Consider the following 24,375-nt stretch of genomic DNA (forward strand, 5'->3'; position numbering starts at 1 on the left):
ACTTTGATGAGGAAGCTGCCAAAAGCACATTTCAAATACAATTCTTTTTACAGGAGACAGGAAAGGGAGCATCCGCTGCCTGCTGAGAGCCTCAGCTACCTCTCTCAGCAAAAAATTAATGAGCTCCTACTCTGTGCCAGGGATGGTGGGATATTCCAGAGGAGAACAAAGTGGAGGAGACTCTGACCTTGCAGAGGTCGCTGTCAGCCCACTGGCAGCACAGTCTTTGTTTAATTGGCCCTGCCCTCCGGTGTGAGGTGTCTGCAAACAAGGTGGAAAGGGCATTGACTTCAGAGTCCAGTGACCCAGGCTCAGAGCAAGTCATTTCACTAGAACCCGCTAATCATCTGCAAAGTGGGAGCAGGAAGCCTCCAGTTTCTACACTGTGTGGCCCTTCTGGGAGGATGCCTGGCTTTGTGTGGCACATCAACCCCAAGGTCTGGGGCTGCTGGCCTCCACATCCTCCCGCAGACAGCAGCTGTTCACCAGACCCTCGTCATGTTCTTGGACATGATGTGTAAACAGAATCTGCAAACCGAAACGTTTGGAACACTGACCTTGTGCTACAGTGGAATTCTTTTTTTTTTTTTTTTTTCTAGATTTTTTTTTTGATGTGGACCGTTTTTAAAGTCTTTATTGAATTTGTTACAATATTGCTTCTGTTTTATGTTTTGGTTTTTTGGCCACAGGGCATGTGGGATCTTAGCTCCCCGATCAGGGATCGAACCCACACCCCCTGCACTGGAAGGCGAAGTCTTAACCACTGGACCGCCAGGGAAGTCCCTACAATGGAATTCTTGAATGTACACGTATGATATCTCTGCAGATTAAAAACAGAAATATTTGTAGAATAAATCCCTTGAAATGTTTGATTAGCGCTGGCTGGAAGTCAAAAGCAACAGGACTTCAAGGGGTGGTTAGTTGGTGAGGTGGGTGTGCCGGGTGCACAAGGAGCAGAGGCCCGAGAAGGGTCGGGGCTGAGTTTAGAAGGATGGCACACTCAGACCTGCGGAAAGACTTGGGGGCTGGGGGCAGCGAGGGGTCCGCAGTCACTGGCGGCGGCGGCGGCGAGGAGGAGGACCCGGACGGAGTGGTTTAACATCGTTCAGGGGGTAGGCGAGGAGGGTGGCTGGCCAGTGCCAAGGCAGAGCCCAGAAACGCTTGACGAGGTGGGCTCAGCCGAACTTGGTGCCTGGCACAGCTCGCAGGGCTCGGGTTGAGGGGCGGGGAGAAGGCGTCTCGGGAGCGCGGGAACAGCCTTCCAGCCCAATTAAGATTTGGGATTTTGTCCTCTCTCTGAGCGTAATCTGACGCCGTTTGGGGGTGGGGGTGGGGGTGGGGGTGGGGAGGGGGAACGAGGCCGAAACCCGATCCTTCAGTCCGGGGGGCTCCGTTAATATTTAATCAGGTAGGATCATCCGATAGGGCTCAGGTGGCGTGATCTCCTGGACCCTGGGCGTCGCGCACCCACACCCCGGAAGGTTTCCCCCGCGGCGTCGAGGCGCGCGCGGCTGCAGGAGGGCTCAGGCTCAGGTCGGGTCCGAGCCAGGAGGGGCGAGCCAGGCAGTGAGACGGCCCGGGGCCGACAAGCCTCTCCTCGGCGCAGCCCCCAAGCCGGAGGCCTAGAGCCCGGCCCGGCGCGCGTCCCCGCCGGGGCCCGAGTCCCGCGCTCGCATCGAGCTCCCCGCCGCGAGGCACAGGCGCTGCGGGCCTGGCCCGCGCGCTGCCCCCGGCTCCCCCCGCCCGACGCAAACCTCTCCTGTCCCCACGATGGGTACGGGCAGCTCCCGGCGGCCGTGGTGGCCGCCGCTGCTGCTGCTCCTGCTGCTGCTGCTGCTGGGACCCGCGGGCGCCCGCGCACAGGAGGACGAAGACGGCGACTACGAGGAGCTGGTGCTCGCCTTCCGGTCGGAGGAGGACAGCTCGGCTGACACGGCCCAGAACGTGGCCACCGCCACCTTCCACCGCTGCGCAAAGGTGCGGACGCCGCGGTGGGAGGCGGGGGCGAACCCGCGCGGGGACCCGGGCGGTGGCCATATCCTCTCTGGCCTCAGCGCCCCACCCCCCACCCCGGAAGGGAGGGGCTGGAGAGAAAGTCACTGGGGGTGGGGGGCCTCTGCTCACCCGAAGACGGGCTTGGCGCGGATCTTGGGGACTGCGGGCGCGGTGGCGGGGAGAACGCGCACGGCGGCTCTTTGGGGTGCGCTCTGCGGGGGAAAGGTGCGCGGGGCTCGGAGACTGGTAGGCGCCAGCTAGGACGAGCAGAGCACCTCCAGGATCGCCTGCTCAGATCCTGGACGTGCCTCACCACTGAGGCTCGGGTGGGTCAAGGCGCTAGTGCCCGAAACGTGCTTAGAACGGCCCCGGGCAGAGAGGAGATATTATTATGCGTCCTGACGCGGATCGGGAAATCTGGGTAGCGCAGAGTGTGTGTGGGGAGTGTGGGAGGGTGTGGGCTTGGGGGTCTTGGGACGAGACGGCGCTGCTGTGACAGGAGTGGAGCGGGAGAGAAGGCGAATGAATGATAGTGGCGGGAGGCAATTTCTTCATGCCACAAAACTCACATTCTAGTATTGCATCTTTTTCAGCTGAAGAAAAGAGCAAAACTGAAGGGGAAGGGACGGAGTTATTCTCCAGGCCCGTTGGGGTCCTTGGGCTCGTCTGGGAAGGGCTTGTTGGTGCTCTCGGGAAGGAAGGAGCCTGGTAGCCGCAGCCCACCCACGCCTGTCCAGAGTGGGTGGGGCGAGTTTCCTGAAGATCAAGGCCAGCACCTGGCCACTGGGCTATGGGAGCTCCTGCCCAGGGTTGGGACTGCTGCTTCCCTCCAATTTTAACCTTCCCAGGGCTCAACTGAGGTCCTGCTACCGGGCTTGGAGTCAGCTCTGGGGTTGAATCCTGGCTCCATCACTCACTAGCTGAGTGGTGCTCGGCAAGTCACTTAACCTCCGAGCCTCCATTTTCCTTATCTTTAGAAGGGAGGTGACAGTCCTTCCCGAGGGTTTGTTGTGAAGAGTCAGTGCTGGGCAGATGGAGGAATGAAGGGAAAGGGGCTCTGTTGCCCACGTGAGTGACCTCCCCACCATGTGAGCCAGTGAAGAGAGCACTGTAAGAGGTAGCTATTTACCTGGCTGCAGTGCAACCTCCCAGTGATGCCCTTTTTGCTCCAAACTGCAGCTCCTGGGGCAGAGGGGAAGTTCTAGGCTAATGGACATCTGGCCTGCACTTCTGCCCCAGCTCCTCTGCCTGAGTGTGCTGGGTGCAGAGGGGTGTCAGGCCCTTAGTGTTGCCTGTGTCCTGTGTTAGTGGCAGGAGGGGAGGGACCTCTCTTCTTCAGTCTGGCTCCCACAGAAGAGTGAAGTTTACTCAGCTCCTAGCTCCTTCTTCCTTGTTCCCTGAGCCTTTCACCTTCTAGAAGGATGTTGATGGGTTGTGACAAGGATGAGAAAGGGCGTTTCAAGTCACCACTGCCCCCAAATAACTATTCTAGAAGTAGTGAATACCCCATCCTGAGAGGTGAGTAAGCAGAGGCCAGACAACCACTTAAACCAGGCGCTTGAGGGTATTTCTTCCCCAGCGGAAGTTTGGAACAAGAACCTCCAGAAGTTCATTTATTCATTCCTTCAATGGATATTTTGTAGAGATTGAATTTATAATGAAAATATTTTTGGCGGGCAGAGAAAGATTTTAGACCAATCCTTTTATTTTATTCATGAGAAACGGAGACCCAGAGAGAGGGGTTTCACCCCCCGATGCATTAGAACTAGGCTTCTAGGGCAAGTCTCCTTCCAGTGCACAAAGTGTCCTCCCAATTCATTAGATTTTCATTTAGCTGAGGGCATTTTAGATGGGCCTTTGAAGCATAAATAGGAGTTTAAATAAAAGTGGCAGGGGAATTTTATTCTAGGTGAAGGGGGTAGCATGAACAAAAGCTCAGGCCTGGGAAAGCCAGAGGTGGAGAATAGGGAGCACATGTGCACAGTTCCTTATCTGCCTTCTGAAATGTAAAGTGTTCTGAAACCCAAAAGGTTTCTTGTAATTTATTTGGTGGTAACCTGACCTAAACTGACATGAGATTATTTATAATTTATCCCACGGATGTAAATATTTATATTCCTATATTTTGCTGCATAGATTACAGTATGCTGCTCCAGACGCCTCTGAGCACCCTGATTGCCTATTATTACCTTTCTAAAGTCCAAATAAGTTCTGAATCTTGAAACCCATTTGACCCTAAGATTTTGGATAAAGGGTTGTAGACTGTATTCTACTCTGGTGCACGTACAGAGATGTGGGAGATTAGACTACAGAGGTAGGTTGCAGCGGGAACCAAGGGGGAGCATGGAGTTTGGACTTTGTCAGGCTATGGGGAGCCACTGAAGGTTCTTGAGCACAGGTGTGTCTGTTTGAGAGCAGTGGGAGCAGATAAGAGCTAAGAGCAAACAATTCTGCTCCTGTAGACCATGGCCTTGAGTCTTTTATCCCATGTGAGAAGTGTTGCCTTTGCTCACTCAATCATCCCTTCTGTTTGCTAGATGCTTTACACAGCTACATCTCTTAGCCTTCCCAGCAGGCCTGTGCCGTAGGTATTATGTTTCCCACACCACAGAGATATCTGAGGTTCAGAGAGGTTGAGTGACTTGCCCATGACCACATAGCCAGTAAATATTGAGGTTGGGATTCAGGCCATGTTTTTGGACTATCTCCGGAGGGGGTCAGGGAGGTACTAGAACCGGGAGGAAGTGATTATTTCAAATTGAGACACGGGGAAGGGAGGTGTAATTAAGAAGGTCTTCGGGAGGAAGTGGCCTTCAGGCAGGGCCTCCAAGGGTGGCCAGGCCTTGGTCGGCCCCACAGAGAACTAGGTGCAGGTGCAGAGGAGAACCTGGTGTTGACTGTGGCCCATGGTTCCCGTTTTTGCCTGACTGTCGAGTTTGAAAGTGTGGTATATGTTAGGTTAATACTAATAGTTGGCTTCTGTGTGGTTTGGGGGTCCTAATTTGGTGACTTCTCTTTATACTTCCTATACTCTATGGAGTTTCTTTTGCTGTAATTCTAACTTGTAAACATAGGTGGATGAAGCACTCATAGCATCCTTCTTCTTTTTTTAATGTCATCATGTCACTCCTCCTCGCTGGGGGCCAGGACGCCTGGAGGTTGCCAGGCACCTACATGGTGGTGCTGAAGGAAGAGACCCACCGCTCGCAGACGGAGCGCACCGCCCGCCGCCTGCAGGCCCAGGCCGCCCACCGCGGCTACCTCACCAAGATCCTGCACGTCTTCCACGACCTTCTCCCCGGCTTCCTGGTGAAGATGAGCGGCGACCTGCTGGAGCTGGTGAGCTCCGTCTCTGGGCGGGGCACTACTTCCAGAAAGGGCTGGGCTGCCGCATGCACACAGGGGACTGTCCTGGGTGTGCCCATGGCTGACCATCAGGAGGCAGCAAATGTTCACAGAGCGCTTACTGAGTACCAAGCACAGTGGCTCCTGGCCTTCAGTACGGGATGCCCTTCAAGCCTGGCCATACCTCAGTGGTACTTCATCTTCATCTGAAAGATGAGGAGACCAAGGTTCAGAAGGGACCACACAGACAGCCAGAGGCAGAGCTGGGATCAGACCCAGTGGTCTGTCTTCTAGCTCTCTTTGTGTTGGTGAACTTGCTGCCTATGAGAACCCTACAGGAACAAGGCCCTATGACATTAGTGGGGCCAGAGTCATTTTATAAAAACATGACTCAAGGATCCAAAATTCCTTTGAAACTGATGCTATTCAGAAGGTTTCTCCTGTAGGACAGGGAGGCTGTTCCCCCTCCAGCCCGACCCTGATGTCACCTCTTTGGTGCAGGGGCAGAACAGACATGGGTAGTTGAGGACTTCTGGCCTCCCTTCTCCTCATCCTGGCCCTAGTGCTTTAAATGCATATCTTAACCTTTCCTGGTGAGGTTCCCTGCGAAAGGGGGCTCTGCTTGAAACGAGTTGAGGGATGTAAGATTTGTAGCTTTAATAAAAAGGCAGAAGAGGGCTTCCCTGGTGGCGCAGTGGTTGAGAATCTGCCTGCTAGTGCAGGGGACACGGGTTCGAGCTCTGGTCTGGGAGGATCCCACATGCCACGGAGCGGCTAGGCCCGTGGACCACGGCTACTGAGCCTGCGCGTCTGGAGCCTGTGCTCTGCAACAAGAGAGGCCACGATAGTGAGAGGCCCGCGCACCGCGATGAAGAGTGGCCCCCGCTTGCCGCAACTGGGGGAAGCCCTCGCGCAGAAACGAAGACCCAACACAGCCAAAAAAATAAATAAATAAATAAATAATAATAAAAAAAAAAAAAAGGCAGAAAAGAATTTGGCAAATGCACCTTTAAAAAAAAAAACCAAAACAAAAAAACAACCCTTTCCTTGTTTTAGCCTCTGCTCCCTTCCTCCCAACCCGCCCCCCTCCCCTGTCCTCCTAACTTGATGAGAACACATGATTCCCATTTTCACACTGATTCTCTGCGTGGCTGGGGTGCTTCATAGCCTCCTGCAGACACTGAGACCCAGAGCGGGACAGGGTCTTGCCCGAGGTCACACAACACATAACTGGCAGAACGGGAATTTAGGCCCAGGCCTCGTCGCTCCACTGTACTACTACTGCATAGTTTCATTCCATTCAGCATACAGTGGCTGAACAACTACAGTGTGTTAAGTCCTGTGGGGACAATGACATGGATTAGACAGGGTCCAATCCCTTAGTCTAATAGGGGAAGCATCAGGTTAAGGCCTTCAATCAGTCTGCTCATCACATATTTAATGAGCACCTACTATGTGCTACAGACATGAGGATGGACCACCAGCCCTTTCCCTTGAGCTCACAGTTCAGAAAGAGAGACTGAGAAGTGATGGCCAGTCAGTTAACTGGGGGATGATATGCCCAGCACAGTGCGGGGGAAGGAATCATATGCCCACAGAGCCAGATGGCACGCATGAGCCCCGAAGGCCAGGCAGCTTCTCAGAGGGGAGACACTGCTGAGCTGCAGGCCACAGACATGTGCCCTCAAGAGCTGGGCTTTGGCATCGCGCCAGCCTGGGTTCACGTACCCTTACTAGTTTGTCTAACCTTGGGCAATTTTCTTCACCCCCTGAGTCTCAGTCCCCTACCTGTAAGCTGGCATGAAAATAGGAACGGTTCTTTAAGGACTAAATGAGATCGTCATGTATTTAAGTAGATGCTAAGCAAAGAAACTCACGGAGGTGTGGACAGGTTAAGGAAGCCCACAGGGACACTGAGGCACCCAGGGATGAGTTGCCGTGACAAGCTGATGGGCGAGGAGAGGGAATAGTGTCTTCTCTGCCATGTGGGAGATGGAGCTGTGGAGCAGGGGCTGCCCCGGGGGAGCCGTGGTCACCAAAGGATGAAGCCACCGTGGGAACCTTGCACCAAAACAGAGAGGGAGTGAAGACACCCCCTCATCCCCCAAAACTCCTTCTGGGCCTCCCTCTGGCTGATCCCAGCCAGAAGTCACTGCAAGGAGGCCTGGGTGCTGCAGTCTGCAGGGTCAGCCTCCCCACGCCTTGCAGGGTGGAGAAGGGCGGGAACGGATCTGGGGGAAACAGAATGGCCAGTGAGGGCATCATGATTTGGGCATGGAGTCCAGGTCCAGCCTTCCCCGGGGCCTGGGCACTGCCTGGCTCCCCAGATGGCATGTCAAATTCAGAATCCTTCCTAAAAGGCATCCTCCGTGCTGGCGGGTGCTGGGCTCCCCAACCTGAGCGAGGAAACCCCACACCAGGAGGGGACAGGTGTGTGACTGGCATGTGACTCGGGACAGGCTTGATCGGGTGGGTGAAGGGCTGTGGCTATGGCTGCTGTCGGCCAAATGGCTTTTGAAGCCGAGCCCCACCTCTCTGCCTTCTGCAGGCCCTGACATTGCCCCACGTCCAGTACATCGAGGAGGACTCCTTCGTCTTTGCCCAGAGCATCCCGTGGAACCTGGAGCGGATTCTCTCTGCGCGGCGCCAGGCGGACGAACACCACGCTCCTAGTAAGGGCCCCATGCTCCCTGCGCCTCTCCATCCGAGCTGAGGCCACGTGCTGCTCTCTCCTCCCTGCCGACGGTCCTCACCTCCCAGGGGCGTTAGAGCTCAGTACACTCCGCTGACCCCTTTTCTGTCCCATTCTACCCAATCCAGCCCCCATGCCCTGCCTTCCTTCTGCCCCAGGTACAATGCAGAAGTCTTTTTTTTTAAATGAGCCCCTCTCCCACCTTCTAAAAGTTCATGTTTGCCTTTTCTTGCCATTTGGCCCATCAGGCTGCACTCAGGTGGGGAGAGGGTAATCCTGACCTTGACATCCCCTAAGGCCCACAGGTCTGGGTGATCCCAGTGCCTTGAGGACAGGACTGGACCCCATAACGGGACAGATAAACCCTGTTTGCCACACCCCCACCTGGTCTCTGGTCTCCCGCCTTGCCCTGCTCCGCCTCCCTTCAGCATCGCTAGGCTTCCTGGAGTTCCCTGCGTGGGCTACTCTGTGTGTCCCCTCCAGGCCTCTCCTCCCACTCTTCCCTCTGCGTGGGGTGGCCTGGCCAGGAGGAGGAGGAGAGGCCAAGGAAAGCGGCCTGGGTTTGGGCAGGGCCTTGTAGGTGGGTGGAGGTGCCATTTATTGAGCTGGGGAAGAAGGGAAGGACAGCTGGTTTGGGGAGATCAGGGGCTGTGGTTGGGCCGTGTGGAGTCTGAGGAGCCACAGCATGAGGTCTGGAGCTCAGCGGAAAGACAACGCAGTGGTGCTCCGGGACTCAGCCAGACCTGGGGGTGAGTTCAGCCTCCGCCCTTTGCTGGTTCACGTGGGGTCTCAGGAAGCCGTTTCCCTCTCTGATCCTCCCCTTCCTCGTCTGTAAAATGGGCACAGTAATCCCATCCTGTCCTCACAGGGCGTAGTGAGGCTCCAGTGAGGTGAAGGATGTGCAAATGCTTTGGGAACTGAAAGGCTAGGCGGGTTCTGAGTTGCTGTCATCGTGACAGACGGTAGACCTGGGGCCTCCCAGGGCTCGCGGCCAGGATGGGAGATTAGTGGGAAGTGTGGAGCGTCACCCCAGGGTTGACAGCGGCAGAGGTGCGGGGCCTGGTCAGGCAGGGTGTGCTGACCAGTCTGGGCAGCCTGTGGCCAGGGAGGAGGTGCCCTTGGCAGGAAGAGCCTGCCTCTCCCCACCCCAGGCTGCTCCTCTCTAGGCAGAGACCCTAGAGACCCCACCTTCCACATCTGTGCCTCAGGGACCTCCCGGAGCCAGCTAGTGTGGGGAATGGGGAGGGGATGCTGTGCAGGGGGTTCCGGGGGACCCCAAGCCAAGCAGGAGAGAGCAAAGGCCACAGCCCCTAAATTAGTTTCCTAGGGCTGCCCTAACAAAGTACCACAAACCCGGTGGCTTAAAACAATAGAAATGTACTCTCCAGTCGGAAATAAAAGTGTCAGTGGGCCAAGCTCCTCCCAAAGGCTCTAGGGGAGCATCTTCCCTTGCCCCTTCCAGCTTCTGGTGACTGCAGCGTTCCTTGGCTATGGCTGCATTACTCCTGTCCATACCTCCTTCATATGATCTTCTCCGTGTATCTCTCCTCTTCTGTTTTTTTATGACACATCAATGGATTTAAGGCCCATCGGGATAATCCAGGATGATTTCATTTGGAGGTCATTAACTTAATCACATCTGCAAAGACCCTTTTGCCAGATAAGGTCATGATCATAGGTCCTAGGGGCTAGAATGTGGACATACTTTTTTGGGGTGACCGTTGGACCCACTGCCCTCCCCCAGGCCAGAAGCAGACGTGCGATCCTTTCCTTCCCCACTGGGATGCCCATGGATTGCCTTACCCTCCTCCTGCTCCCAGTGGCTGTGAGAGGTGGCGGGGATGGAAGACAGGAATGTGGAGTCCATCAGGAGTCACAGAAGGGCTTGGCTGGACGAGGCCCCCCGGGGGCTGTTGGGTCGGAGTGGGGCAGAGTGGGCACCATGCATGTGAGTGGAGAGTGGCGCACCTGGCCAGGAGCAGACCCTTCCTTCACAGAGAGGCCACCTGGCAAAGGGCTGACGAGCACAGGCTCTGGAGACAACTGCCATGCTCAAACCCAGACTTCAGCATTTTCAAGCTGCGTGAGCTTGAATGAGCCTCAGGTTCCTCTGCAAAAACGGGAGGTGATGACAGTCCTATCTGGGGGGCTGTGTTGGGGTTAATGCTCTTTATGCTGTAGCGAGCCTCCATCCGTGTCTGGTATAGAGTGAGAGTGCTGTCATTTCAGCCCTCCCCCTCCTCTCCTTCCATACCACAGTGAGTTCTCGAGTAGCCACTGTGCTCCAGGCACTGTGCTAGGTGCTGGGGACACAAAGACCAACAAGATGGACTTGGTCTCTGCCCACGCCCCGCCCCAGAGCTTCTAGTGCATGAAGAAGGCTAATCCATTGCTTACACAGATAGCTACATGACACCAGGTAGTCTGGATGGGGTAGGAGCTACGAAGGAGTCTAGACAGCTGTGAGCATGGAGTCAGGAAAGGCTTCCTGGAGGAAGTGACACTCAGCCAAGCCCTGCAGTGGGTATCATTAGCCCCACCAAGGGGAGCATGTCCAAGCAGAGAAACGAACAAGGACAGAGGCCCTGAGGCAGGAAGGGGTGTGGCCTGCGGGGAAGAGGCAAGAGGGTCAGGGTCAGGGGCCTCCTGGGCAGAGATGAGAAGGAGAACTTGGCTGCCTTCCGAGCTTCTAGGCATGGCAGGGGCTGTCCTGTGGGAGAGAGAAAGCTCCCTGCTCCGGAGGGATGCAGGAGGACTGGGCGCCCACCTGCCAGAGCTCCCTGCACTGAATCAGAGGCTGTAAGAGGCCACTCACAGGTCCCTTTGCCCTTAGTGATAACTCCTCTTGAGGCCCCTTTTCCCCTCTGTGACATGGGACAACAGCGGTCCCACCTTGCATGGGGGTACGAGGACGGAGCCAAGGCCTCTGAGGCTTCCGAGAGCAGTGCTGCAGTCTGGGGCTCTGCCTGCTTGACCCTCTTCCTTCCTCTCCTTCCACAGGTGTCACACCTGCAGGCTCTCCCTGCTTCCTCCTGCCCCCTCCACCTTTGTCCCGTGTAGGCATCTCCCCAGGAAGCCCCCTGCAGGTCTCGTCCCATCTTGGTGCCTGCCTCCTGGAGAATCTGAACTGACCCAACTAGAAATGATGAAGTGTAGGTGGTAGGCTTTTGGAGAAATTCCAATACTGCTGTTTTCTCTGAGCCTGTAACTTGTGTCAGTTGGAACCAGCCACCGCTGAGCCGTCCTGGCAGCTGGTGGAGTGGAGAAAGCATGGGCTTGGAGCCAGGAGGCCCAGATCCACGCATCCTCCTTGAGCCACAGTTTCCTCTCTGTGAAATGAGCGGACCTGCTCAGACGGCCATACAGGCCTGTTATTCTCCTTTTACTTGTCAAATCCTGTTCTCTCTTTAAATTCTGTGGTCTCAGGTTTGGGGAGCTGTGAAAAATTTTAAGTAGGGGCTTGGCATAGTTTTTTCCATTGTATTTATAAGTTTCGAGTGTTCACATTGTTATTTCATATTAATATCAATATTATGGAGCCAGACTACTTGGTTCTCTTGCTGGTTCCACCATCACCAGCTGTGTGACCGTGGACAGTTACTTACCCTCTCTGTGCCTCACATTCCTTGTTTGTGATATAAAGATATAAAAGTATGTACCTAGAGAGGATTTTCTGAGTTGACATATGTAAGGTGCTTAGAGCAGTGCCTGAGACATGGTAAACAATTTATATGTGTTAACTATTACGTTAACCTCATGGTTATTCTTTCCTTTCGAACAAACCTCACCTTGGAAAGCTGGAGGTGGCCTGGTGGAGGTATATCTCTTAGACACCAGTATCCAAAGTGGCCACCGGGAAATTGAGGGCAGGGTGGTAGTCACTGACTTCGAAAACGTGCCCGAGGAGGATGGGACACGCTTCCACAGACAGGTGAGCATGTCCCTCAGGCGGGAGGGCTGCCCCCGTCCCTCATCCCCGACCTGGAGGTGATGCCACCCGCGGAGTGCCACAGCTGCACCCCTGCTGGCCTCCCCAGCTGTCACTGCCCCTGCCCTGCCATCAGTTGTGGGTGGGGACGTCTGTCCGGTCACTCACTGATATTATTACAGGGTGGATGAGCTTTCTCACTCGGGTCTTGTATTGGTCGAGCAGGCGAACAAGTGTGACAGCCATGGCACCCACTTGGCTGGGGTCGTCAGTGGTCGGGATGCCGGCGTGGCCAAGGGCGCCAGCCTGCGCAGCCTGCGTGTGCTCAACTGCCAAGGGAAGGGCACAGTGAGCAGCACACTCACAGGTGAGTGATGGCTCCGGATGTGCTGGTCTCTGCATCCAGACCTGGCATGGGACGGGGCTTCAGCCCAGGGAGAACTGACTCCTGACCGAGGAGACCAAGGCAGCCTCTGCCCCAGAGGCAGAGTCCCAGAGTGTCAGAGTGGGCAGGGCCCCCAGGGGTCATGAGTGCTGATGGAGAAACTGAGGCCCAGAGAGGGGCAGGGCTCAGCCCAGGCAGGTCCTGCAGCTTTGACCCCTAGTTAGTGGTCTTTCTACAGTTTCACACTGCTCCCCTTTCCAAATCTTTTAAAATAGTTGCGTCTTTTGTCATGTTACTTTGGATTTGGATGTACCCTCGAGGTGATCTAAGCAAACTTTCTCCATCTTCTGCTTAACACTGGGGGACTCACTCCTTCTCATGACTGATTGGAGCCCTGGTTGGGTAGACCTGGTAGAGGAACTGGCAGAAGACTTTTTCCAGACTCTTGCAAGTTTCTCCATCCAGTCACCTCTGGCAAGGTCCAGCTTAGAGCTAGGACCCTGGGAGGCCTGTGGACAGAGAAGAGGGTGGGAATTCTCACTTACTGAGTCCCTCCTGTGGCCAGACCTTGAGCAAAGGACTTTGTACTCCATACCCTGAGGGTGGTATTGTGAGCCTGTTAAACAGTTGAGAAAATCAGCCCAGAGAGGGGAAGTGACTTGCCCAGGGTCACACAGCCAGAGCCAGTGACCTCGCTGGGGAAGGTGCCGGCTCTGAGTTTGACCTCCACTGCAAGCGCCCAGACCCCTGTGTCAGACGCTGGCCTCTGAGCTGGCAGAGGCAGCCATAGGCCTTTTTGAAGGGCTGGCAAGGGCTGGTGGCGCCTGCCTTGTGAGTGAGCTCTGCCCTGATTCTTTGCAGTTTAGTGCACAGGTTTTTGTTTGTTTGTTTAATTAATTTATTAATTTTTGGCTGCATTGGGTCTTCATTGCTGTGCGCGGGCTTTCTCTAGTTGCCACGAGTGGGGGCTATTCTTCGCTGCGGTGTCCAGGCTTCTCACTGCGGTGGCTTCTCTTGTTGTGGAGCACGGGCTCTAGGTGCATGGACTTCAGTAGTTGTGGCACTTGGGCTCTAGAGCACAGGCTCAGTAGTTGTGGCACGTGGGTTTAGTTGCTCCGCGGCATATGGGATCTTCCCGGACCAGGGCTTGAACCTGTGTTCCCTGCATTGGCAGGAGGATTCTTAACCACTGTGCCACCAGGGAAGCCCTAGAGCACAGGTTTTGATGTTCGGTTTTAAAGGCAAGAATCAATAATCCCCTGCCCTATCAGGTGACCCTTCCTTCCTGTCCCACCCCTTTATCCACTGACCTCAGCTCAGCAGGCCAATTCCCAAAGGTCAGTGTGCAGAGGAGGGGAGGCCTGCTTGTGCCCTGAAAGGCCTTCCACAGGCCTGGCACCCTAGGCTTGGAGGGTTTCCCGGGGAAGAAGAGGTCCCTGCTTTGGGAAGGGCCCCTAGCACATTACCTGGAGCAGAGCAGGGGCTCCACGAACAGTAGCTTTTACTTTCGTGGTCACCGCCGGTCTCCTCTGTAAGCAGATTGTTGAGGTAAAGTGTCCGAGCAGGTGGTTAATAAATGGCAGCTGTAATCGTGCTTATTCCTCACCTCCACTCCTACTTCCGCTCTGCCCCTCCTGGTGTGAGGGGCAGCTGTCTCCTCCTAAGAGGAGCCTGGCTATGGGACCCCAACTCCCACCTCTGCTGCAGCCCCGGGGACCTCCCAGAGGCCCAGATCCAGAAGGTTCTGAGAGGTCAGCCGGCCACACCCCCATCTGACGGAGCAGAAGCCGGAGCCTGAGAGGAGAAGCTGTCAGCTCCTGGTCCCCTGGCACATGGGGGCCAGAGCTGGTGTTAGAACCCAGGTCTCCACTGGGCCTGGGCTCCAGGCTGCACACTCAGCTCTGGGGCGGGGGAGTGCAGCCGGGGTCAAGGCATGACACCCCCCGAGGGGGCAGGGTTATCAAGTCCCCCCCCCCCCCCGACCCCACTCCAGCTCCAGGGCGAGGAGTCTTTTGATCCTCGACACAGTCCGAGCAGCAGTGTCCCCTTTCACACGTGGGAGGGCAGGGCCCACAGCTGCGAGTGGGCAGTGAGGACTCACTGGAGTGTGTGTGTGTGTGTGTGTGTGTGTGTGTGTGGTGGGGGAGGATTACTGTACACCAGCCCTCAGAGGATGGCAACGAGGTTTGTGAAGGTCAGAGGCAGGGCAAAGGGGGCCCTTCCTGTTCCTCTGAGAATCTTACTTATCCTCTTGGTGCCTCCGTTTCCTGGAAAGGGAAAATAATAGTAAGGTTACTGTGAGCATTGTGTAAATTCCTATAGTCAGGCACTTAGAAGGAGTCTGGTGCGTATAAGTGCTCGGGAGTTGGCTGGTTTTACAAGTGCTGCTGTTGTTAATGTGCTTCCCATGTGTATTAGTCAGGGTTGTCCAGAGACACAGAACCAATAGGATGTGTGTGTATATTTATATTTATAAATACATACATATACCACATAGTGGGCGATTTATCTTAAGGAATTGGCTTACATATTGTGGGGCTGGCTGAAATCTGCAGGGCAGGCTGGTAGGCTGGAAATTCTGGCAGGAGTTGATGCCACCATCTTGAGTCTGAAGGTAGTGTACACACAGATTTCCTTCCTCCTTGGGGGACCTCCATCTTTTCTCTCAAGACCTTCAACTGATTGGACGAGGCCCACCCCCATTATGGAGGGTAATCTGCTTCACTCAAAGTACTGATGTAAACATTAATCACATCCATAAAGTACTTTCACAGCAACACTTAGACCTATGTCTGAGCAAACACCCGTAGCCTCGCCAAGTCGACATGTAAAATTAACCCTCACGGGGGCCTTGGGGGCGGGGGTGGGGAGGGGGAGCGTGCCTCCCCATGGGTGACCTTGGCTTTGTCTTCTCAGGCCTGGAGTTTATTCGGAAAAGCCAGCTGGCCCAGCCGGCGGGGCGGCTGGTAGTGCTGCTGCCCCTGGCGGGTGGGTACAGTCCGACCCTCAACGCCGCCTGCCAGCAGCTGGCCGGGACGGGGGCAGTGCTGGTGGCCGCTGCGGGCAACTTCAGGGATGACGCCTGTCTCTATTCCCCGGCCTCAGCTCCCGAGGTGGGTGCTCCCGAAGGGAGGGGAAGGTGGCAGGTGGGCCCCTGGGGGCTTCATGGGGTGTGCTCCTGAACTGGCCTGGCTTTGGAAGGACGTGTCGGAGACTGCCGGGGCCGAGCCTGGGCAGAGGAGGGGCTTGAACCTCCACCCTCCCAGTCTGTGTACAGCACCAGCCTCAACTCTCCGCTCCCCCAGTGCAGCTCCAGCCCCACGCCCTGGCCCCTCTCCCTCCGAATGTCTCCTGACTCCCCCGGCCCCTTCTCCCTAATCCCATCGCCTCCGGCCATCTGCTGTCCCCTGGATTGACACCAGAGCTCCCTCCGCTTTCTCCCAGCCTCCCTCTGCTCCCTCTCCCGGTCCACTCGGTAAGGGCCCAGGGGCTTTGCCCGCATCACTCTCCAGCCAGTATCCCAGGGCCTCCCCACTGTCCACCTCCCCGCCCCCCCCCCCGGAAGGCCCCCGAGGCCCTGCATTGAGGGTCCAGGTGTGTCCCAGGGGAGCTACATGAGCACAGAGATGACGCTTCTCAGTTTAAGAGGTTGACCCAGCAGGTCCAACACCCGTCCATTCCTCTAACGTGCGAGGGCACCTACTGGCGGTGTGGGCACCGGGGGGACTAAGGGGAAGGAATCTCGTCCCACTTCAAGGACATCACAGTCTGGGGTGGGTGTGTTGGGGTCAGGGGGCAGGTGGGGGGCACACATGTCAGCCTGACACTGATGGATAACCTTCCCTGGCTGCCGAATTTAAAATCGCATAAAGCAGACAAAACCCAGCAAGTCTTTTCCACCTTGCCGGCTCTGCTTTTCTCCTTAGCACTTATAACCACCTAATGTGTTGCATTGTTTACTGTTTGTTTACTGTCTGGGTCCCTCCTTAGAATGGAAGCACCTCGGGGACTTCGGGAATGGTGCCTGGCATGTGGTAGGGACAGAGGGCAGCACCAGGGCCGGGTGGGGCAGAGAGTGCCAGAGTTCTGCCTGGAGAGTCAGATTTCCCTCAGGAGGGGATATTTGAATGGGCCAAACAGGTATATAGGAGTTGGCCAGCCCAGTTGGCAAGGTCTTAGTCTCCCTACATCCTCTCCTTGGCTCCCCTCTCTGCCATCCACTCCCTCACCTCTCCAGGTCATTACTGTTGGGGCCACCAATGCCCAGGACCAGCCGGTGACCCTGGGGGTCCTGGGGACCAACTTTGGCCGCTGCGTGGACCTCTTTGCCCCAGGGGACGACATCATTGGTGCCTCCAGTGACTGCAGCACCTGCTTCACATCACAGAGTGGGACGTCACAGGCTGCCGCCCATGTGGCTGGTGAGTAGCTGCCCCACCGCCTCAGCCATCATGATTCTGACAGCCCCTTTGGCAGGCAGGGTCTGCACCAGGACCACGTGTGCCAGGCTCTGTGTTGGGTATGGGGGAGTAAAGATGAGACAGACTGATGGTGCCCTCAAGGACGCTCAGTCTGATGGAGGAGGCAGGTGCACAAACGGAGTAGCCAGGGCTGTGTGGAAGGGAGAGGTGCCTGACCAGGCTAAAGGTCAGGGAAAACTTCCTGGAGGAGGGACATTTCATCTGGGGTTTGGTGGATGAATAAGAGTTTACCTGGCAAACAAAACAGCTATTGCCAAGGCTCGGAGGTGTGAGAGCAGGATGTACGTCTTGCTCTGGTCATCTTTTAGCACGGGATTGCAGGTGGTTTAACTTCTAAAGAACAGCTTGGTGTGTCTGTGTGTGTGTGCGCGCTCATGTGTGCACCAGGAGAGGAGTCCCAGGTTGGGAAGGAGGGCCAGGCCACCACCATCTCTCACCGCCTGCCCCACGACCAGGCATCGTGGCTAGGATGCTGACCGCTGAGCCGGAGCTCACCCTGGCTGAGCTGAGGCAGAGGCTGATCCGTTTCTCTGCCAAAGACGTCATCAATGAGGCCTGGTTCCCCGAGGACCAGCGGGTGCTGACCCCCAACCTGGTGGCTACACTACCCCCCAGCACCTATGGAGCAGGTCAGCAGGATGGCAGGGCGGGCAGAATCCAGACTGGGGCTTGGGAGGTCTCAGGGCATCTGTGTGGCCTGGGCAATCTTGTCCCTCCCTCATCTGTGGAGGGAGGATTCGGCCACCGGCTCCTAGACACTGGGGGAGATTGAGTAGGACGGGCTCCGGAAGGGCTTTGCAAGGGCTTTCATGACCTGTTTTAATGGGAAAATGGATCACGTTCTTTAAGGCCCCTCTCCCCCACCAGGAGCCAAAGATCTGGAGCCCTCTGTGAGCAGAGCCCTGACGGAGGCTCCCCTCCCCAGCCACCCCTCCTCACCCCAGGGCCTCGTTGCAGGTGGGCAGCTGTTCTGCAGGACCGTGTGGTCGGCGCACTCGGGGCCCACGCGGATGGCCACGGCTGAGGCCCGCTGCGCTGCCCCCGAGGAGCTGCTGGGCTGCTCTAGCTTCTCCAGGAGCGGGAAGCGGCGGGGCGAGCGCATTGAGGTGACCTGTACCCTCCCGTCGGAGCGTGAAGTGGGGTTCTCGCTTCCAGGCCCAGATCTGCCCGAGCCCCTTCCTCCTCTGAACTCCAGCGCCCATCTGCAAGTTAAAGCCAAATGGGGCATATCTCAGTCACGCGGTTTGGGTGCTGCAGGAGGGAGGAACACCGAGGGTTCCCGGGAGACTCTGCAGGATGAGAATGGATGGATTCCCGTGCCCGCCTCGGGGGAGGGGAGGGACGAGTGTGTGCCAGGGATTCGCTGCCTCTGGACGCAGTGGTCTCCAGGGCCCTCTTCACTCAGATGTTCCACGGTTCTGGCAGTTGAGAAATCTTCTCAAAGCAGCCAAAGAGGGGACTTGATGGGAAGGCTGCAGAGCCTGGCACAGATGCCATCTGGCCGCAGTGTTTTGGTGGAAGGGCAGTGCCTAGGCCAGGAGGACAAGGGGCGGGCAGGCGTTTCTGTCTGGGAGCCGGTGTCTGGGAGTGTGCTTGACTCTGCGGCCTCCTGCGTGTGAGTGCACGTGCGAGAGGCTGAGAGTGGGGCAGGGCTGAGCAGGCCAGGTCCTTGCTCTGGGGTCTTAGATTTCCCTGTATCTGCATTTTGAAGTCACTCTCAGCGTCCAGAAGAACTTTATAACACTCAGAACTGCCCATCTGCGGAACCATCTGCCTTGGGTGGAAGTGAGCTCCTTGTCCTCAGGGGCTGGCTGGCCCCTCGCGAGGCCATTGGAGACATTTCAAGGGGCTGGGACCAGGTGCCCGAGTCAGCTCCTTCCAGCCCCCTCATCCTGTGTTTTGAAGCCTTTTCTAAAGCAGGTTCCTGTTTCTGTCTTTGGCTCTCAGGCCCGAGGGGGCAGGCGCGTCTGCCTTGCCCACAACGCGTTTGGGGGTGAGGGTGTCTACGCCGTTGCCAGGTGCTGCCTGCTGCCCCAGGCCAACTGCCGTGTCCACACGGCTCTGCCAGCTGGGGCCGGAGTGCAGACCCAGGCCCGCTGCCCCCAGCCGGGCCACGTCCTCACAGGTAGGCGGCTGGGCCCACCCTGGGGTGAGGAGGCGTCTCTGGCTCCTGGTGCACCTGCCCCCACCCGGCTGGCCCCACGTTGGAGCCCGATGGCCTGGTGTGAAGGCCAGTGCTACCCTTTCCATCCCTGTGACCCTGGGAAGGCACCTCGTCTGTCTCCGTCTCAGCCTCCTCCTCCCTGAGAGGGGCGGCGGCAGTTCCTGCTTCACTGGGTTGCTATGAAATGAGTAACACGTAGAGCACCAGGCCTGGGGCATCGTAGGCATTTCCCCGCAGGCAGTGCATTGCATGAGGGGCAGTTTAGGGAGTGGCTCCGAAAGTGGAGCTGACCTTGGTTTAATCCTGGCTCTGCCAGTCGTCAGCTGTGTGACCTATGCAAGTTACTTAACTTCTCTGTGCCTCAGGTGCCTCAGCAATAGAATGAGGATAACGGGTGCTAAGCATTTAGCTTGGTGCTAGGACAACATAAGTGCTAGCTATCCTGGTTATCGCCCATTGCTTTAAAATCCATTCTCTGATATAGGTAACTGTGGATGGGCTACCTTGTGTCAAAAACATGCCCTGCGTAGGTAGCAGGAAGTCGCAGATGGGAACCTTGTGGGGGATCCAGGGATGCTGCCCCTCAAATCGGGAGGGGGCTGAGCTGTCCTGCTTGGAGGGTGCATGGGATGTCCTGGGGAGCGTTTGGGGAGAGGGCAGGTAGCGGGCCTGGAATAACTGGCTCAGGAGTTGATTCTTCATCGAGTATGTACTGGGGAGCCACTGAAGTTTGAGGAGGAGAAGGAGGGTGACAAGGGCGAGTGACGAGTTAGGAGCTGGCTCTGCAGGGGAAAGATGAGCCCAGTCAGGTGGAGAGGCTGGGACAGGTCCAGCAGGCCACCGGCCAACTTATTGGGGTCCTGGCTTGGTGGGAAGTCCACCGTGTTCTGATGGCTCTCCCCTTTGGGAACGCCCAGCAGATGAACTCCAGGGCACGTGCCAGTCCGAAGACATCGGAGTCATAGAACCCACTACCTATGAAGCACATCCAAAAGATTCCCACTTTACAGCAAAGGGAACTGCACCCTGACATGCTGAGTGACTTCCCCAAGGCCATACAGCTAACACACGGGCATTCCAGTGACCATGACCCTAACACGGGCAGAGACCTTGCCCGGTGCCAGACGCTGTGCTGGGCTCCTCGTGCATGTCATCACTTCACCCTTGCAGCCTCCCTTTTCATTTTACAGAGGGAAACTGAGGCTTGCTATATAGCCTAGGAACACTCTTTGAGGTCTCGTAGCCAGGGGTTGTGCCTGACTCCCAAGCTCTGGAGGGAGGTCCATGTCTCCCAGAGAGACATCAAGCTCACCCCTGAACTTCTGCCTGGGTGGCTGGGTTATGGGAATACCATTTCCTGGTCTAGCATCTCAGGCCTTGGAGCCCCCTCCCCTTGTCGAGGTGGAGAGGAGATGATGTTTTCCCTGAGACACTGAGGCCCAGAGAGGTTGTATGGCTTTCCTAAGGTCACACAGCAGGCCAGCAGCAAGGTTGAGCTGAGAACCCAAGAGCCCTGTCGCTCAGGCTAGTAGTGCCTTTTTCCTGCCAAGACTTGTTTCTGGGTTTCCCAGCTCCAGACTCAGACCCTAAAAAGATGGAGACTGAATGGGGTGGGGAGGAGAGACAGAGGGTCCCTTAGCATCCAGGTGTTTGAGCCGGCCCTCCTCTTCCCCAGGCTGCAGCTCCCACTGGGAGGTGGAGGACCTTGGCACCCCCAGGCGGCCTGTGCTGAGGCCACGGGGTCAGCCCGACCAGTGTGTGGGCCACAAGGAGGCCAGCATCCACGCTTCCTGCTGTCACGCACCGGGTCTGGAGTGCAAAGTCAGGGAGCACGGGATCCCGGGCCCTGCAGAGAAGGTGAAGGGGCTCGGGGGGTCGGGACGGGCGCCGGACGCCGCGTGGGGTGGCACGTGTCCATCCTGTGCAGCTTTTCTGGGTCAGTGTTTGTGTCACCACCATACCCTCACATATCTGGGGAGTGGCTTGTGGGGTGGGTGCTGTTAGCAGCTTTTGCAGCTGTGTGGACAGCACCTGTGTGTGTGTGTGTGTGTGTGTGTGTGTCGCTGGGCCAGTTTTTGCTTTTGTCCAGCTTAGTGAGATTTGCTCTCGGGGCATGCTTCTCCCCCCTTCGGAAGAATATGCGTAAATATGGCATAAGAAAAGCAGTCCACACACATTCACTGATTAATCCACTTAACACATCTGCTGGGAGGATGACTCAGCCATGACCCAGAGGACAGGACACCTGAGCTGAGCGCTGCAGGTGGAGGGGTGGCAAGCGGGACCAGCGAGGTGAGGAAGGGCTTGCAGAGAGGGGAGGCACGCTGGGGGACTGGGGCGTGAGAGGCCCTCAGAAACTGCCAGTGCAGACCGCAACCTCCCTACGGCTTCTCTATAAGTCTCCTTTTAAAAGCCACAGGGAGCTTCTTAAAAGGAAGCCCTGGGGAGTCCACTCTCCTGCCTCAGAAGAGGTTTTTAAGAGCAAGTCTGTAGTGATTGTGGTCTGGACGCTGCATTTCCCGAGGGCAAGGGCTGTCTCAGGTCCACTTGCTCAGCATGTACTGAGGCCTCTGGCATTCCAGGCACCATTCCAGGCGGTGGAGATACAAACCTGACAAGTTCTCCTGGGGCGTCTTTTCTAGTGGGATGACCGTAAACGAATGAGTAATATTACAGAGTACTTAGAAGTTGCTGTGGAGAAAAGTAAGGCAGGGAAGAGAATGGGGAGGGGGAGTTCAGGAGAGGCCTCACTAGGAAGGTGGGGGACATGACAGGGAACAGTGTTCCAGGCAGAGGGAACAGCCGCGGCAAAGGAGCACCAGGAACAGCCAGAGGGCCAGTGAGGTGGGAACCGAGTGAGGCGGGGAACCAGAGACAGGGTTCAGGCGGGGCCTGAGGGCCACAGTAAGGACTTTGGTTTTTGCTCGAGTGAGCTGGGAGCCACTCAGGGTTCTGAGGCTGGGGTGGGGGGAGGGGAACGGGTATCTGACCTGGGTGTGAGCGGGTGCGTTCTGGCCGCTGCGCCACGAAGACTGCAGGGAAGGGGGCGGAAGCAGGGAGGCCTGCTATAGGCAGGTGGACAGCTACGGCGACTGTCCAGGCCCGGGGGCGGGGGCTCAGCCAGGGCAGGAGCGTGGAGGACGCTAGGGCCTGAAGGAGGAGCCCGCAGACCTGAGGGACGGCGTGGTGGGAGCCGCGGAGGGGGGCATCCCAGGCTTTGCTTTGCCGCTGGCCGGGATGGGGAGGGCTGTGGGGAGCGTGGTGTCGGGGGAAGACCAGGAGTCCGTGTTGGCGTGGCAGACTGTGGCCTGTGCCCTCCCGGCCTGGCTCACAGTGTGCCGGGCCATACGTGCGCTTTCTTTCGCCCCCTGGCCCTGGCAGGTCACCGTGGCCTGCGAGGGAGGCTGGACACTGACCGGCTGCGGGACCCTCCCCGGGGCCTGCCCCACCCTGGGGGCCTACGCGGTGGACAACACGTGTGTGGTGAGGGGCCGGGACATCGGAGCAGGAGGCAGGACGGGCGAGGAGGCCGCCGTAGCCGTCGCCATCTGCTGCCGGAGCCGGCCCTCAGGGGAGCAGGCCCCCCAGGAGGCCCAGTGACCGCCCTGCCCAGGACGCGTGCATGGGGAAGGGGCCAGGGCCTGGGGGCCGTGGTCCCAGGCCTTGGCTGGGCTTTGAAGTGGTTCCTCCTTCCCCCTTCCTCAGCCTGGACCCCAGGGAAGAGGATACCTCTTGCTTCTGGAGCTCTCGCGCTGGCACTCGGGGTGCGCTGGCTCTCCACCTGGGAGAACCCCAGCTCTCGGCCTGGATCACCCCTTCCCAGGCCTGAGCTGCATGGGAGGCTGAGTGAGTAGGGCTACAGGTGCCGGGCAGCCCCTCCCTCGCTGTGGGGCTGGGTCCACATGCCACCGTTAACGCTGGTCAGGCTGTGCTCAGCTTCCTGCCAGCCGCTCCCAAGATGCCAACACTGTGGGTAGAACTACTTTTATTGAGCAGTCAGTCAGTCCTCAGGCCTCCATGCGGGAGGTGGTCATCCTCCTGTGGGTAGGCAGGGAGGCGCTTGAGGGCTGGAAGGGGCCAAATATTGGTCAGGGGAAGTGGAAGGTGGAGATGGCCCCTCACCTCCTGCCCGCTTTAGGGATGCCCCGTTGGGCTCCCGAATTAGTGGGAGGTCAGTTTTCCATGCCTCTGGGGGTGCAGGGTGGCACTGACGAGGGGTGATGCTTCCCCAGATGTGGTCAGCATTTCAAAGTGTCCAAAGGGCTTCTCCACCCACCTTCTCACAGAGTTTCAGAGTAGCCCTGGGGCAAAGGCAGGGCCTATATTCATACCCATTGGATAGATGAGGATGTTGAGGCTGGAAGTATGAGCCCAGCGTCAGCTGCCAAGATTCCTTGGTTCAAGTCCTTGCTCTTTAGAGAGATCTCCATCAGTTCGGTGATCTCCACGGGCCCTCCCAGTCCTGCTGTTACGACTCACCTCCTGAAGACAGCTTGTTGACAAAACTCCTAGCTCTTGTACCCACCAGCGGCATGACAGATGCAGCCAGATGTGTCCCAGGTGGTCACGGGGCCGTGCCTTTGTTTCTCCCAGCTGCCCTCACCTGGCCTGGTCCCGGCTTTGCAGTCCACCTGGCATCAGCCTGCAGGGGGACATCACCCCAGGGCTGACTCTTCAGTTCCCAGCGGAGGGCCACGTGCTCCATCCACCCTCTCACCCAGTCCTCGCTCCTACCCTGCACAGTACACAGTGTCATCCCCACTTCAGGAGGAAACTGGGAACCAGAGATGGGGGGTGGGTGCCCACCATTCACACAGCCAAGAAGTGAGGTGGTGCCAGGGTATAAACCCAGATTTGTCCCTAAAGCCAAGGCTCTTTTTACTGCACCAGGTTGGGCCCCCCATCTTTATAATAACCGAGGCTCATTAGGGAACACAGACCTGGGGTAGCCCTGTGAGCAAGGACAGAAAACTGGGCAAAAGGTACTGGCCGATTCACAGGGACCTGAGTGGAGAGGCCTTTGGAGGGATGCAGGGATGGAGGGGGAAGGGGAGAAGGGGGAGGTGCAACTCTCCCTCCTTGAGCTCCCCTATCCCCAGCCCCACCCAAGCAAACAAGCACGCATTTATCTTTTTGGTCTGTTTGTCAACAACTCTCTATTGCCTTTTTACAGCAAGTAGTTTTTCTAGATCTCTGTTTTGATTTTGTAACTTGAAGATATTTATTCTGGGTTTTGTAGCATTTTTATTATACAGTGACTTTTTAAAATAAAAACAACTTGTCATGACTCTTGCCTGAATTTGACCGTCTAGGATGAGGCCTTGCTTATACAAGATGCTTGATAACAATCTGTGGGGTGGTTGAGTAAATCAAGCCTTTGAGGAG

General features: G+C 56.9%; 1 protein-coding gene across 1 annotated transcript; it reads left to right on the forward strand.

Annotated features, from left to right (window-relative positions):
• Positions 1 to 1,372: 1,372 nt before the first annotated feature.
• Positions 1,373 to 24,277, forward strand: PCSK9 (proprotein convertase subtilisin/kexin type 9). The gene is made up of 12 exons (XM_036862380.1): positions 1,373 to 1,977; positions 5,143 to 5,334; positions 7,889 to 8,012; positions 11,830 to 11,963; positions 12,186 to 12,327; positions 15,262 to 15,458; positions 16,583 to 16,766; positions 17,282 to 17,455; positions 17,784 to 17,932; positions 18,774 to 18,951; positions 20,666 to 20,847; positions 22,372 to 24,277. The coding sequence occupies exons 1-12, from the start codon at positions 1,771 to 1,773 to the stop codon at positions 22,588 to 22,590; spliced, it is 2,082 nt and encodes a 693-aa protein (XP_036718275.1). The 5' UTR covers positions 1,373 to 1,770; the 3' UTR covers positions 22,591 to 24,277.
• The last annotated feature ends 98 nt before the right edge of the window (positions 24,278 to 24,375 follow it).

This window comes from Balaenoptera musculus, chromosome 1 (assembly GCF_009873245.2).
Source record: "Balaenoptera musculus isolate JJ_BM4_2016_0621 chromosome 1, mBalMus1.pri.v3, whole genome shotgun sequence".
In the NCBI taxonomy this organism is placed as follows: Eukaryota; Metazoa; Chordata; class Mammalia; order Artiodactyla; family Balaenopteridae; genus Balaenoptera; species Balaenoptera musculus.

Coding starts and splice junctions, on each gene's coding strand:
- PCSK9 (XM_036862380.1), top strand. CDS start 1,771: ATGGGTACGGGCAGCTCCCGGCGGCCGTGGTGGCCGCCGCTGCTGCTG. Junction 5,335..7,888: donor GCGGCGACCTGCTGGAGCTG/GTGAGCTCCGTC, acceptor TGCCTTCTGCAG/GCCCTGACATTGCCCCACGT. Junction 20,848..22,371: donor TCCCGGGCCCTGCAGAGAAG/GTGAAGGGGCTC, acceptor TGGCCCTGGCAG/GTCACCGTGGCCTGCGAGGG.